This window comes from Phaseolus vulgaris, chromosome 9 (genome assembly GCF_000499845.2).
Source record: "Phaseolus vulgaris cultivar G19833 chromosome 9, P. vulgaris v2.0, whole genome shotgun sequence".
Classification (NCBI taxonomy): Eukaryota; Viridiplantae; Streptophyta; class Magnoliopsida; order Fabales; family Fabaceae; genus Phaseolus; species Phaseolus vulgaris.
The window spans coordinates 25,321,317-25,337,095 of record NC_023751.2 but is presented as its reverse complement, the minus strand read 5'-3'; the positions used below and the strand labels follow the sequence as shown (position 1 = coordinate 25,337,095).

The 15,779-nt window shown below is 34.6% G+C and overlaps 1 protein-coding gene across 1 annotated transcript; it reads left to right on the top strand.

The window, feature by feature from the left end:
- Window positions 1-3,830: 3,830 nt before the first annotated feature.
- On the top strand, window positions 3,831-15,779 carry LOC137820884 (probable Ufm1-specific protease). The gene is made up of 12 exons (XM_068625191.1): window positions 3,831-4,516; window positions 5,050-5,318; window positions 5,491-5,578; window positions 5,684-5,859; window positions 6,571-6,661; window positions 6,834-6,956; window positions 7,100-7,147; window positions 7,228-7,304; window positions 8,672-8,760; window positions 9,054-9,165; window positions 9,439-9,541; window positions 15,210-15,779. The coding sequence occupies exons 1-12, from the start codon at window positions 3,982-3,984 to the stop codon at window positions 15,437-15,439; spliced, it is 1,941 nt and encodes a 646-aa protein (XP_068481292.1). The 5' UTR covers window positions 3,831-3,981; the 3' UTR covers window positions 15,440-15,779.

Below are 15,779 nucleotides of genomic sequence, written 5' to 3'. Positions count from 1 at the left end.
ATGAAAAAAACGAAACTTTGATAAGAAAAACCAAAAAATATTTCATTTTTATGCTGTGGAACAAAGAAATCGTAAATGAGAAAACACAGAATCAAGCATGTGAAGAACAAAGAGGAAAATAAACGGTAGAAACATGAAAAGAACGAAACTTTGATAAGAAAAACCCAAAAAGAAGAAATAATAACCTGGAGAAATAGGAGAGAACCGCAGGAAACCCAGAGAAGATCGGTGCAGGAAACCCAAAGAAGAAAAAAGTTCATCCTAAACATGAAAAGAACGAAACTTTGATAAGAAAAACAAAATAAGTTTTCATGTTTATGCGGTGGAACAAAGAAATCGTAAATGAGATGAAGAAATAGTCACCTGGAGAAGGAGAAGGCTGAAATGAAGAACCCAGAAATGAAGAATAAAGGAAACGCAGAGAAGAAGAAACCAAGAGAGATCGGAGAAGTAGTTGAGTAATAGGAGAGAGAAAGGCTGAAAGGGTATATAAAGAAAGATAGTATTTAAAGAAATGGGATTTTAGACACGTGTAAGTCATATAGAGTGCCACTTGTCACTCCCAGAATGAGTTTCAGCTTGCTATTTTTAGTTAAAATTTGAATTTTTTTCTTTTTGAATTTTTTTTAAAACTTACCCTGGAAGTGCCTTCTATTTGTTATATTTATAGATGTTATAAAACTTAAATATAAATTTTGTTTTATTTAATAAAAATATTTAATAATATCCATCATAATTAAATTTTCTACTTAAAATAATTAAATAATACTTACACTTTACTTCAAATCTAATATATATATATATATATATATAAACTATTAGTTTCATTTACCTAAATATTTATTAATTAACAAAAGAATATATAATAATCATATAAATTCAAATTCATACATTAAAGTATTAATTACACATTAATTTTATTTTTAATTTATATTAGAACCATTAATACAAAATAATATAAATCAATTTAAAGTAATATTTATTTATTCAATATTTTTTATCATATGAAGTTATTTATATTGTTCTTTCTTCAATTAATTATTCTTTTTAATATATTAATTATTATATTAATATAGTATCTTCATTTTTTTAATTTCTTTACATTAACTTGTTTTATTTTGTGATTTAAATTATTTTTAATTTACTTCATCATTTAAAAAATAAATAAAAATCATAATAAAATATTTTTGTTATATATATTTTATTTTTTATTAATTTTTTTCTGATATTTTTTAAGAAAATCTTGCCATAATTCAATTACCGACCGAGGAACGAAGTTTAGGTTGTTTGCATGCGATGGAGCAATACCATTAAAGGAATTAATTTGGGTAAATAAAGCGTGGGTGAATTTGTATGGAAAACTTTAAAAAAAAGTTATATTTGAGAAAAAAATTCTGTTAAAGAAAATATTATGAAATATTGACTAATAACATGAAAAATAATTATATTTTATTTTTTATGTATAAATTTTTATTTCAATTTTTATCCAATAAAATAAAGAAAATAAAATAAAAACTTTCGTTTATCATTAATAAACATTGGATGAACATGAAAGAGTTTGATAAAGTCATTACATTATAATCCTAAATGATGTTGTGCTATGGAAATTTAAAAAAATTACGAACATAATAATGTCAAATAACACATTAAATTTAATTGACAATCAAAATAAGTTCAACATAAAAAATAATAATATTACAATAAAAATACAATCAATATTCTTTATTGCTTTGAAGTTGGTGAAGTCTATCTTCAATTTGGCCCAAACATGTATTGATAGTGTTGATATCCAACCTCATGCTTGACACTTTTTTGTATATTTTGAATTCTCTCTTAAATTTGTGTTAACATTTCTGAATCATGGGGATTGTGGGTTCACGATGACCGCATACAACACATTGTATCTAGTACAACATATTTGCTAAGGGTTACAATGCGGGTTGACCTGTGTCGCGTCGGCATGTCCCACATTTAGCCCGTAAAATACAGGTCGGGTTAGCTCGCCCCTCGCAAGGAGTGTGAACTCATTTGACTGGTTCGTTCTGTATAAGAGGTAGCCTGCGGGCTTGCGGGCCAGTCCACGTAAGAAAAATATTTTTTTAAATTAAAATTTTATTAATTATAAAAAATAAATTTATGAAAAATTAAAATTTCATCAATGTTTCAATCCATTCAATTAAGATAAAAAAATATAAAGAAATTCAAGTATGAGGATTGTTAGAAAGTTTGATTAAAAATAATTAAAGTTTTGTTTTGTATATATTTTTCGTCTATATGTATGAAAATGTATCAAAATATCTTATTAAAGTTTTGCTACAAAATACTTTAATGAAATTTCTTCTTTATATTATTTTTTTATTAACAAATTTTAAATATAAGATTTTACTTAAAACTAAATCCAATGTTACTTTTAAATTAACTTCTTTAGATGATTAAAATAAAACTTTTTTTTTGTATATTAAATTTATTTTTATAAAATAAAACAAAAGTCACACTGAATAATGTGTAAGTGAAGTATGATTTTTTTAGGAAAAATAAAATAATTACTTTTTATTTATGCGGGCCAGCAAGCTAACCCGCTCCGTCCTACTGTTAGCATGCGTGAGCTACAGGTTATGCGGGACAGACTTAAGCAGGTCAGCGAGTTTGACTAGTGAGTTCGCCCCACACTTTTTAGTAGCGGGCTGCGAGCTAATCCGCATGACTCGTCCCGCATTGTCATCCTTAATATTTGCTGTATACGAGAAAAAATTTAAGTATATTTATGAAAAATTTAGAAGTTTGATACTAGTAAATTTGTGAAGAAAATTTTGAGTAAATCTTTTTATATAAATTTATGAAAAAAATTTCGATTAAAAGTATGTATTATATATAAAATGAAGAGAAAATAAGAGATTTATGAATGTTATATGTAAATGACTTTTTTTTTCAACATTATAAGTAAATGACTAATTTGTTTCATTATTTTATTCTTTTAAATTAATTTTATCACTTATATTGTAGTTGATTGGGTATATATACTATTGAAGTGGATTTGGAGCATGAGGAAGTTGTGTTAATGTTTATGCATGGAATATATGATTTTTGAGATTTGTATGGAAAGAAAGTAGAGGGAGAGAAGAAGCATTTCCTCAAAACTCTAAATATTATTATGGAAAGTTTGGGATGAATGATTCATTTATATTTGTGATCCTACGTGGTGGTGAATGGTAAATAGTGGAAAATGCATGGGGAAGGGTTGAATTTTGATTCATAACCCATTAAAAGTTGCTTAATGGATTACAATATAATCAATCATGTTTTTAAAAATTAATAAAGATGAAAAAGTTTGACATGTTAATTGATTATGTGTAATCGATTAGATACGTGTGTAATCAATTAAATCTGACTTATTAATTGATTAGGTTGTGGGATTTACTCAATTATCAATTATGTCTCATGCATAATCAATTATAGTCATTTTTTTATTAGATTTTGTCAATAATTTTTCACTATAATCTCTTATTTCATTTAAATTAAGTTAATAATTTTTAATTTTGATCTTATATTTTTAATTAAAGATTAAAAAAGTTTAGGATTTAAAGTCAGTCTTTATCATTTCCTATACTAATTTGATTTTGTGGTTTTAATATATTTTATCTCATTTCCTTTCCTTTCTACTCTCAAAACAAATCTTTAATAAATAATACTTTAATATTAATAGTTATTTTTAAAAAGTTTGTATTTTAAAATATATATACTAAGAGAATTTTACATTATAAGTCCATTAACTTTATTTAATTCAATCAAAGTAATTAAGATATATAAATAAAAATCCATTATTTTTTGTTAATTGAAGGTCCACTGTTGAACAAACAAAACATAACTGACCAAGAAGACTCACACTGGTTCGTACCGTTTCAAGTGAAAAGAGAAACGGTTTCCCCCGATTCCATTGTTTCGTTGAATTGAAATTGGAGGCAGAAAAGAAGGACAATTTCGATGGCTGATGATAATAACCGTCGCGTGAGACTGCTATGCCGCCCGAAGCAACTCAACACCAAAGGATCCGACCCGGAAATCCATTTCTGGCTCGTCGGATCGCCGTTCCTCCCGCCGCTCACCGTCGCTTCCTTTTTCCGATGTATCCACTCTCTCCCTTCCTCCTCCTCCCCCGATTTCCGCAAGGAATCGGAGGACCTGCGCACACTCCTCCCTAAAGGCTTCGAAATCATCGGAGCCGTAGCCTCCGGCGAGGAATCTAACGCTCGTGCGGCCGTGGACGCGACCCGTTCATTGCGGAAACTGCTCTACGGGGAAGGAACGGATCGCCCGGTGATTGGAGCTGTTTCCGGTTCAGATTCCAGCGACCTGCGGTTTTTTGTGTCTGAGAGTGGGAATGTGACGAGCCTTGAGGCTGTTCCGTCGGTATTAGAGGAACAGGAATCGGAGAAGTGTTTGTGGGAGAATGGCTGCCTGCTTCACTGTGAGCTTCCGATTAAGTTGCCACTCTATTATGCTCTCAAAAATCCAACTGGTAGGTTTTCCTTATTCTCGCGCTCTCTCTCTCTCTGGTTCAGAAGTTGTTGATATTTGCAGAAACATAATCTCTGCTGCAATTGAAAAATCTTTTTTGATTTAACTTTTGTTATTATTAATCAGAGTCACAATGTTGTACTTTGTAAGTTCCTCATTTCACTTTAGGTTTGCATTTGGGGTTAAGATGAGCTTATAGGAGGATTAGATGCCACTTTTTCAAGTTTAAACTTTTAGAAGTTTAATATCTGAACGAGTTTCTCCATAAACACTGACAAAAAATAAGAATAGAAAAAAATATAAATTATTTTTTCATTAGCTAAACTTGGCTTCTCCATGTGCTAATTTGTTGATAGTTTCTCCAATTTTTTATTTTTTATTTATAACTAAGCTAATTTTAGCCCATGACAAAGTTCATTTTTCAGTTATTTTCTTATTTTTTTTTTCTTTTAGAAATGCTTATCCATCATGCATCTATCATCACTATCACTTTGTTCTAAATGCCATAAATTCTGAACAAATTTTGTTCTGCAGATGTTGAGAAGGCATATGTACAGGCTGCTGAAGCTGTTATTGCCAAGTTAAGAGACCCTCAGGCTGTGTACATGTTAGAAACGTCAAACAAAACCTCTCAGGATATACCTCCTCCTGTCATAATTAGAGGTGTACAATTAGACTTTTATGCAGACCTCTCCAAGATCAAGACTTTGGCTGAGGATGATGATGGCTCTGATGCAAGCTCACTATCATGTTCATACTTTTCAATTGGCTGTAAAGCAGGTTCACCAGTTTTTTCTGCAGAGGTAACAATTGTTACGATTTTCTTTTAAACTTTTTGGTTTTTTTCCTATATTTTCTGATAGTATTTGTGATTTTGTTTTTTATCCTGTCTTTGTTCTTTTCCTTTCTGTTATGTATTTCATGAATAGTCAAATGACTATCATTGCCCATTTTGTGAAATTTTCTTCTTCTTAGAATGCAGATACTATTCAAGTTAGTGTTCTCTTTAATAGCTTCGGGACATCATCAGCTTCTACTGTGCCTGTTGCAGAATACTTTCCAGGTCAAGATTTGTGGATTGTATTTGATGTCCAGTATCTGCTCATTGAAAAATGATTTACTTTTTGTTTTTAGCTTTTCTTATTTGAAGTTGAATTATTGCTTTCAGTCGAGGAAGAAGCTAGACTCCTTGTTGTGGATATTAAGCTAGATGTACTCTGCTATTCTTCCAGGGAGCTTCCACTAAAATATGCAGTTTCAAGTTTAATCATACCTGGCTTAGTTGACCAGTTAAATATAGTGCAGAAGTTGATGTTGCCCAACCTTTTGGAACAACATCCCCAGGTGAGGAAAATAAGCTTTCTATGGTTCTCCATTCCACGGTGATTCCAATTCACTAAAAGATCATCCTTCTATAGTTAATGCATGTACAAAGACTTATTCTCATTCCTCTATCCTCTCATTACAGTTTCAAATGGATTTTTTGCTTTTCCCTTGAAAATATAGTAATATACTCTCAAATATGTACATTATTTCTTTGTATACTACAACTCACCTGTGAAAGTGACAATTTCAATTCAATATGGGCTGTAACGCACCAGGATGACTACCCAAAATGATGTTCATCTGAACTTTCAGATATATGATGATCTGTTTTACAATTATGAAATATTTCTAGTTTAAATGGTTAGAACTTAGAAGTACCAGACCTATATCACCTTTGATAGTTACTAAGGATTGATTGTTCAAATGAAAAAAATTAGAAATTAATATATATTAATGTGAGGTACTAATGGTATGAATTTGGACTCAACCTATCCGGCACATATTCTTTCATAATGAAAGTGTGGTATCGAAAAAACATTATTATTCTTTTGCAAATCACCCTAATGATTATTAGTGACCAACCAGGTCAAATTCACAAAAAAAAATGATTTTATTTCTGTGAATTTTTATTATTTAATTTAGTTATTGTTGTTTCACAGTAAAGATATATTTTCACTGTGTGTAATACTTATGTTCTTTTGATTGACTAGCAATTTATTTATTTGTCAGCTAAAATCTTATCACTTTAGTCCTCCTGGTATTCTGCATCCAATAACTGTTTTCTACGAACTAAGTTTTGGGGAGACAGAAATGAAGCAAGGTATGCTGTTGAACTCTAACATCGATAGGATAATACTTTTACAATGTTTTTGTCATTAGAAAATATAGAAAAAAACCATACTATAACATTTGGGTTTTTCCAATTTTCTTTATCATTTATGATTTCAGCATGTTAGTACTAATGATTAATGAGTTGTTCATGCTTTCTGCAGTTGAAGTTAGGAGATCCCTGCACTCAAGGTTGGGATTACCCTATGATCGTCCCCTTCTAAGAATTTCTAACGCCTTGGATTTTGCAAAATTGAAGAACAATGACATGGTCTCTCTACAGAAAGGTACTTGAATGGGTTGTTCTTTATGTTCTATTGGTGCTCAGGATTAAGATTGCACGTGCCTCTTTTCAGGTTCTATTTTCCGTTACTAACTCCTTAACAGATGTCATATGCTCTAAGTTTCTTATATTTATTGGTAATACTAGGTTCAACTTTGCTCAGAGATGTCCACATTGGGATTCCAAGTAGTGGGGGTAAGTTGCTTTTCTGGTCTGTTTCTCATTCTAAATTTAATTCTTCTTTTTTTCATTTGAAATGGTTGTGGTTTATGCAGTTACTGGGGGAACTGTTTCCCTTGTTCAAGGTTCCTATGAGTACTTCCACTACCTTCACGAAGGTTATAATGATTCGGTAATTGCAATTCTTCTGCTTAGTAATGATTGTTCATTAAATACATGTCATCTTTGTTTCATGCTCAATTGAAATTACACATCTAGGTGGTTTGCTGACTGGTTTGATATTATCTGATTAACCTAATCTTGTTTAGGCAGTTGCAAATTATGGTCTGGGTTGCGATAAGGGAAAAATCATTTGAAATTTAAATGAATAAAAATAGAATATTGAAAATTGTTCTTTGTTAAGTAATCTTTTAAACATATTCCAAATTATTTGTCTGTAAAAATGATAATAAAAAATAGAATTGAACTAGTCTATTAATAGTTTGGTTTTTCTTTATAATTCTGTATGAAACTATGGGTTACAGAATTATTAGTTTGGAATGTTGGACTCTTGGCATTTCCTTGCTAGTTTCCTTTCAGGCTCTTTGGGGTAATGTAATGTATTTAGTGAGGCAGGGTATGTAATTGTGATTGGTTGGGATAGGGTATTATGGGTGCTTGGATTTTGTAAACAGGGACACAAAGCTGCTTTCACTGCATTAATGTGCAATAGGCAATTAAATGTCATGTAACCAACTGGTTATGCATAAACGAAAAATGTATTTGTAAATAATTTTTGTTATAGTTATAGAAATAAGACTCAGATTCTTAATAATTAGGAATATCTAGATTATATATGTATTTCCTACGTTGTTTTGTCAATATAAATAAAACACTTGTCCTGTCTTGGAAACACATGTTTTCTTCTCAATGTCTCTCTTTCGATATTATTGGCATCCACTTATATTAATATACCATTATATTTGCTTATAAAACATGAAAAGAGACAGGAATAAAGGAAAACTAAGGTCATCTGATGTGTAGCTGCACAAGGAATGCAACTTGTGGAAACATGGAATTGACATTTTTTGTCTTTCCTTGTGTTGCCCATCCTTCCCTCTATTCCAAAATAAATAAATAAAAAGTTATAGGGTATAGGGAAGCTCTAACAAATTTTGTTGAGCTGTCAATAGTTAACAGCTTAACGAACCGAGAACTAACTTTGCTGAGCTGGCGACAAATAACAACAGCTTAACTATCTTAGAAACTACAATGCTGATCTCGCAGAGAGCCAGTCATCTTACATCATACGAAAGAAGAGCTTTGTTATTTAGTTCCATAGAAGACTAATCATACCAAGTCTGGTTTTATTTGGCATAAAACTAATGAAGCTATGAGCGTTTATGGACCAGTTACTGTGATGACTTCTTGTCTAGTCAAGGAACAACTAAACAAAACATCATTATATTTACATACCTGCAGATTGCAGATATTATTAGAACAAAATATCTCAATTTTCTTGTAGTATTATAAACTAAATCCCTAAATTGATTTTCCTAGGGATGGGGTTGTGCATACCGCTCTCTGCAGACTATTATTTCATGGTTCAGACTTCAAAACTACACGTCCATAGAAGTTCCTTCTCATAGGTAATTACATTTTACTCTCGTCTGATTGTGAATTTTATTTCAAGGGAAGATATCATTTCTTCATTATTTTTTATTGTCTCTTCAGGTTCAAAATTGTGTGACGTTTTTATTTTTGTTGTGCAATTGACTAAAAAATTGGTCTTTTAAAAGAGTCATTTGTTTTTCATTTAAATGGGAAATTTTCTGAATCAGTAAGTCTTGCTGAAGTTCACTTGTGGCAAGCAAGATCTTGTTTTGTCATATTCATGTGTATGATCATGATTTGGCTGGTAAAAAACCAACAACTTTCTCAGGGAAATACAGCAGACACTTGTTGAGATTGGTGATAAAGACCCTTCTTTTATTGGATCAAGAGAATGGATCGGTGCTATTGAATTGAGCTTTGTTTTGGACAAACTTTTGGGTGTAAGTATTGCTCATCTTAGCATTTCTTAATGTTCAAGTTTATATTTATTATTTAACTGTCTATAGATGCAGCTGGCCTTTTGGGCCCAAAACCTAACTGGGCATTGTGCTTATGGTTCTTTGACTAGAATCAGAACAATATATGTTGAGCCCTCTCACCCCAAAGAAGACTCGAGTCTAAATTCTTGATCCATTACTGAACAAAGTGCCTGAAATATGTATTTCTTGTGAGCCTAATTGAGTTCTTATTATTTTGTTTGGGTGATTTAACAGGTTACATGCAAAGTCATCAATGTTAGATCTGGATCTGAGCTGCCGGAGAAATGTCGAGAGCTAGCATTGCACTTTGAGAACCAAAGTACACCTGTTATGATTGGTTAGTAAATTATGTAATTTTTTGCTTTTATCTGCCATTTATATATGGCATCTCCGTGTATAATATAGGCTTGTTCAAAAGAACCAACCAGACTGTGAACTAAACTGAACCTAACCTTTTAAAACAGTTCAAGAACCTGGATTAGTTTTTTAAAACAGTTTTTCAGTAATACAATTTGGCTGACATTATAAACAAATGACTGAAAGTACTCTCTCTTAAAACTGGTAAGAACAGAACCCTAACTTTGTTCTGACACTTCTTGGATTGAGAAGCTGCTGTGTTCTGCAAAATAATAGCTCAGCAAGGTGGAACCCTACTCTTATACTTTCCCCATTCCTTGTTCCTCAAGTTAGAATCTTCCTTACAGGCACAAAAGCAGTAGTTGTAGTATAGTGCATGAGAGCAGTTGACTTTGACTACTGCTTAGTACTCATTGAATCGTGCCAGTGAATAGGCATGTAAACATGACAATGTTTTGGCCCTGCCAAAGACAAATGAAAAACGGGTGCTACATGCTGGCTCATCCCTGTATCTGATGATGTGGTGAATGATGTTGATATAGTATGTATCAGAGGTACATGCAATAGCAGATTTTAAAGGGCAGGAAGTTTCCTAAGAGAAGAGCTCTTCCAAGCAAGAGAGAATTCTCTCTGCCCAAATATCTATTCCAAGGATTCACCTGATAAACCTCCAATATTCTTAAAGAGGGAAATATATATAACCATCCCTACTCCCTTCTAACAGAATCAGTTACTAAGGAAGCATAATCAACTATTCCCCAAATACCTCTCCTATACTATCCCAACTCTAAAAGAAAACCATTAACAATCAATCCTGCTTCTTATTCTTGGGCCTACGATTACAAACCTAAATGGGCTTATTCCACCTGGAGGAATGGTTTCTATCAATACCCTGTTCAACCGAATTAGCCTTGTCGTCAAGGCTGAAATCCAGAAACTTGGCACAAATGGTTGTTGTAGACTCCCATGTGGCTTCCTTGATATGTAACTTCTAAAGGACAAGCCATTCTGCTAAATGGGTCGAGTCTTTACCATCTTGCACAACCAACACTGCCTCTAGTATTGGAAGCTAAGGCTCAACAAATATAAAATTGGGGGGAATGGCATATAAAGGAGATCACTTGGTGACGGATCGCTTCATCTGAGACACGTGAAAAATTGAATGAATCTGAGTCTGGTTGGGTAACTAGTGTATGCAACAACTCCAACCTCAAACAGGATTTGAAATGGTCCATAGTAGCGGGGAGAGGGCTTGGAATTGGTGAGTCACTGAATTTTGGCAATGGGGTTGGAGCTTGACATACACCTAGTCACTGAAGCTGAACTCAAGTTGTCGATGATTTTTATTAGCGTTCTTCTTCATGGTCAGTTGAGCTTGGTGGAAATGGTGCTTTGGTTGTCGGAGTGCCTCATCCTAATCGATCAAGACAACAACAACAACCAAGTCCACCAAAGTTTCAACCAAAAGGTATTGGGTCAGAGAGGGAGGAGAACAACCATGGACAATTTCAAAGGGAGTTCAACCTATTGCCGTATGGGAGGTGTTATACCTGAATTTGGCCCAAGAGAGCCACGTGTACTATTTGGTTGGTTGCTTAAAGGAAAAGCATAGAAAAAAAGTTTTCAACCCCATCTGTTTGTGGATGATAGGATGTGCTCATGCGTAGCACAATTCCTTGGAGGCAAAATAATTTGTTCCAAAAATGACTCAAGAAAAGGGGGTCCCTATCATGTAATTTAGCTACTTCATGGACAAACACTTGATGTGAAAGGATGCTTTGGGGGGAAGAAAATGCATGTATTTAGACAATCTATCTATGAATACTAGCATATCACCTTAAATCTATGCGAGCATGACAAACTTGCGATGAAACGAAGGGAAATATCTTCCTAAACAACAACATTGGGAATGGGGATACATTGGATTAACCTAGCTGGAAACAACGCTTGATATTTGTTATTCTAACATGTCACACTCACGAATGTATGTGATGATAGCTTGTTTCATTCCTTTCCAGAAGAAGTTGGCGGCAAGTCACTTATACATCTTATTAAAACCTGAATGTCCTACCAACTCACGTGATACTCTTTGAATGGTGCGGGAGTGAAGGTGGAACTAGCAGGCAGGCAACACCAATTTGGCTTTGAAGAACAAGTACCCATTCTGCCAAAAATAGTTGGGAATTGTAGCATTACCAGTTTGGAACTGGTCCATTAACATAACCAGCTCAAGGTCTTGCTGAATTTCATTGGATACCTTGGGAAAATCCGCCCAAAAAGGCTGATCATGGGAATTGTATTTAATTCAACCGCCTCCATTTTGTCAAGATAAGGCATTAGGACTTAAATTTTTGGACTAGGCTAATATATTACTTCAAATTGAAACCCTATGAGCTTCAAGAGTCAACATTGTTGATCTTTGGTTGTCAAACATTGTTGAAGAAGATGGTGAAGACTGGAATGATGTTAATGTTGTACCGCCAACGCAAGCACCATTATCTCCTTCTCGTTAACAGACTTAGCTTGGTTAGGTGGACCAAGTGCTTTATTAAAACAAGCAATTGGTTTTGTTGCATCATGCCACCCCAATACCCCTTCCTGATGCATCACATCAATGATGAACTCGTGATGAAAATCTGGTATCCAAAACAGGAAAGGATGCAAGGCATTGTTTCAATCAAGAGAATGCCTCATCTTGTTTGGTTCCCCATTCAAACCCATCCTTAGGCAATTTTTCCATAGACCTAGATCTACCTACAATAATAACCAACAAGGCCTAAGAATGCTTGTACCTCCTTAGTAGTAGTGGGGAATGGCCACTCTCCAACAAATTTGACCTTGTCGGGATCCATTTGAACTCCATGAGCAGTGATCACATGTGCATGTGCTAGATAGTTTATAGAGGACAAACCAAATGAGTATATCTTCCCATTTGCTACGAAGGAATCTGTTTCCGTTAAAGCAAGACTTCATGCAAATGGGACAAATGTATGCTCCAATCTGGATTGTACATAAGGATATTATAAAAACGGACGAGAACAAAACAATGTAAAATGAAATACCATGTTTATATTGATTGGAATGTGGTCGGAGCATTAACTAATCCAAAGGGCATAATGAGGTGTTCGTAGTACCTTCGAGGGTTTGAAAAGCACTCTTGGGAACATTCACATCATGCATTCAAATTTGGTGGAAGCTCGACTTAAGATCTATTTAGAGAAGACATGGGGTCCAAGAAGCTCATAAATCAATTCATAATTGGAATATGATATTAACATAGTCACCTTGTTTAGGGCACGAAAATCAACACTATCCTCCTAAAGTCCTCATTCTTAACCAAGATTAGTAGCTAGAAAACAAAGGAGCTCGCACACTTGATTCTCTATCTTGTCCTTATGATGATATGCATAATGATAAGGTCTGGCACTAGCTGGCTTGGTCCCTAGAAACAAGGTGATAGCATGATCTTGAGCTGGCTTGGGTGGAAGCCCTTAGCGCGATGGGAATACAACCTCATACGTTGTCAAGACTTCACGTAAATTTGGCCAAACATTTCTTGCACTTGAGATAATATGATCTTCATTAATGACCATTTTCTTAAGCACTCCTTTTAGAGTTGTTGATTGATAAGCCATGAAGGTGCCACCCTTGCAGAGTGATAACCTCGCCCTTATCTTCGAAACACACTGTTCGACGCCAATCTATGTTGGTGCGTCCAACGGTCTTCAACCACAACATTCCCAAGATGATGCCAAAACCCCTACGCGAGCTTCTACATAGAGGAAGTATTGGCCAACCTTGACTCTAATGACTTTGCATAGGCCTTGTGAAAAGCACTTCAATCCATTGCCAAGTCCTACATGAGACAAAGTGAGTTGGTGGGAGTTGTGGGTAGTGCCACTATCTATAAAAAGAAGAATTGTATATCCCTTCAATTCTCCATTAAACTTGATAGTTTTTGCTTGAGCTAAATCCCTTGGTTCCAACTTGATAATCCAGTGTTTGACACTTCATCTCTTAACTGTCAGGTGAGAGCGAATCACCACTAGTACAACATAATTCTCATTATTTTATGGGAGATTTGTCTCCTTCCAAGATTAGAAGATGCATATTTCAATCTTGGCACACGTGGGCCAGGCCCCAATTGCATCCACATTTGAAGCATAAATGCATAAATCTCTACTTCTTCTCTCAAAAAGCTCCGAGGATGATAAGTTTTGAGTTCCTGGACAAGAATTTGACCCACCACATTTAAATAATAATTAAATCTCAAACAGATTGCCCAATTACTGGTCACCATATCAGTTCGAGAGAGCTCATTTGAATGTACCTACCCCAGTGCAAATTGGGTCCCATATTGGAAAGGACCTTGAACCAGTGGTAGGTCACGTCCTCCATGTAGATTTGGACGAGGGACGTACGTGCTTTTGGAGGCGTATTTTGGATGGAGAATTATAGCTTTGCTTTACCTTCCCAAGCCATTCCACAGGATCCTCTTCGGAGAAAGAGGTAAGGTCCACACATTTGGCCATCATAGTTTCGTTGGAGGAAGGGTGATTTTGCGTTCGGAGCTCAAAGAGGAAGTGAGAGCTGAGAGTCGTACTTCACGCTTCTCATCAAGAATGGTCTGAAGAGAGAGAGAGGTCAGCTACAATGGAAGAATTCTAGCTTCTATGAGTGTGACTCCATCACTGTGGATTGGGTCGTAATGGAGGCTACATGAGACTAGAGTGCGAGGTTAGTTTCAACAAGTCATTCTTGTACTCTTGTTGAAGGACATGCTTCTCTCAATGAAAACACTAATGATCAGTCTGTATTAGAGTTGCATGCAGTTAGAGAATTATGGTAATAGATTTTAAAGGCAAGAGAAGTTTCGAGAGAGCGTAGCTCTCCCAAGCAAGAGAGGTATCTCTCTACCCAAATATCTATTCCAAGGATTCATCCGAAAATCCTCATATTCTTACAAAGGAAAAATATATAACCAACCCCACTCCCTTCTAACAAAATCAATTACAAAGGGAAATATATCAGAATCAACCATTCCCCAAATATCCTGTACTATCCCAACTCTAACAGGATACCATTAACAATCAATTCTGCTTCTTATTCTTAGGCCTATGAGTATAGACCTGAATGGGCTTATTCAACCTAGAGGAATGGTTTCTATCAGGTGTTGTGCCAGGGAACTTGATGAGGACTTCTTCAGTGATGGCCGAGGGATTGGTGCTGTTGGTGAAGTGGTCTTTGACTAGCTCAGTAGGTCAATAATATCGATTGAAGGGAAGAGATGGGAGGGAGTCAGAGTGGATTAAGCAGAGTGGTGAGAATGTGTCTAGGTTTGAATCAATTGCCTTAGTTCAGGGAGACTGTATTTTCTACACTAGTTCACTGAACCAAAATCTATTTCACTTCAGTTATTACAAAAAAAATGTTAGTTTGATTTGACTCAAGGTTTGGTTTTCTATGCTTAACCTAGTCTGACCAGGCCTTCTGTGTATGGTGGATTGAAATTCTAAACTCTGTTGTATATTTTCATTTACATATTGAACTCAATGAGTTTTTATTTTATATGTATTGCTTTTAGAAATTTTTGGCAGGGAGGCTAAGAGTGATGATATTTGTCATAATGCTTTGGTTTCTAAATGCAGGTGGTGGTGTACTAGCATATACACTCTTGGGAGTGGATTATAATGAAGCAAGTGGAGACTGTGCATTTTTAATACTGGATCCCCACTATACAGGTTCGGATGATCTAAAGAAAATAGTCAATGGGGGATGGTGTGGGTGGAAAAAGGCTGTTGATAACAAGGGAAAGAATTTCTTCTTGCATGATAAGTTTTATAATCTACTATTGCCACAAAGACCCAACATGGTTTGAGGCCTTGTTTCTATTGCAGAGAGCTCCAAATGGATACCAATTTCTTGCAGTTAGAGTAATTTTTCACTAGTTACATGTAATTTAGGTAACGCGTTGCCTCACTTTTGGGTTATTAATGTTCTGTAACTGGGCTGGATCTTCCGTAGACTCACTTGGGCTAATTCTTGGGCAAAAAGTGTTCTTCTTGGGGAAGGTAGGAATGTGGGATTAACTCATTTTCGTGAAATACATATTCAAGCCATTCGATTCCCAGTGATCTGAAGCTGCTCATGTCTGGGATCCTCGTCCAAGCCAATCTTAGAAGCATAATTATAAAGTTCAAACTTTTAGCAACGAGAAA

Coding starts and splice junctions, on each gene's coding strand:
- LOC137820884 (XM_068625191.1), top strand. CDS start 3,982: ATGGCTGATGATAATAACCGTCGCGTGAGACTGCTATGCCGCCCGAAG. Junction 5,860..6,570: donor TTTTGGAACAACATCCCCAG/GTGAGGAAAATA, acceptor TTTATTTGTCAG/CTAAAATCTTATCACTTTAG. Junction 8,761..9,053: donor ATAGAAGTTCCTTCTCATAG/GTAATTACATTT, acceptor CAACTTTCTCAG/GGAAATACAGCAGACACTTG.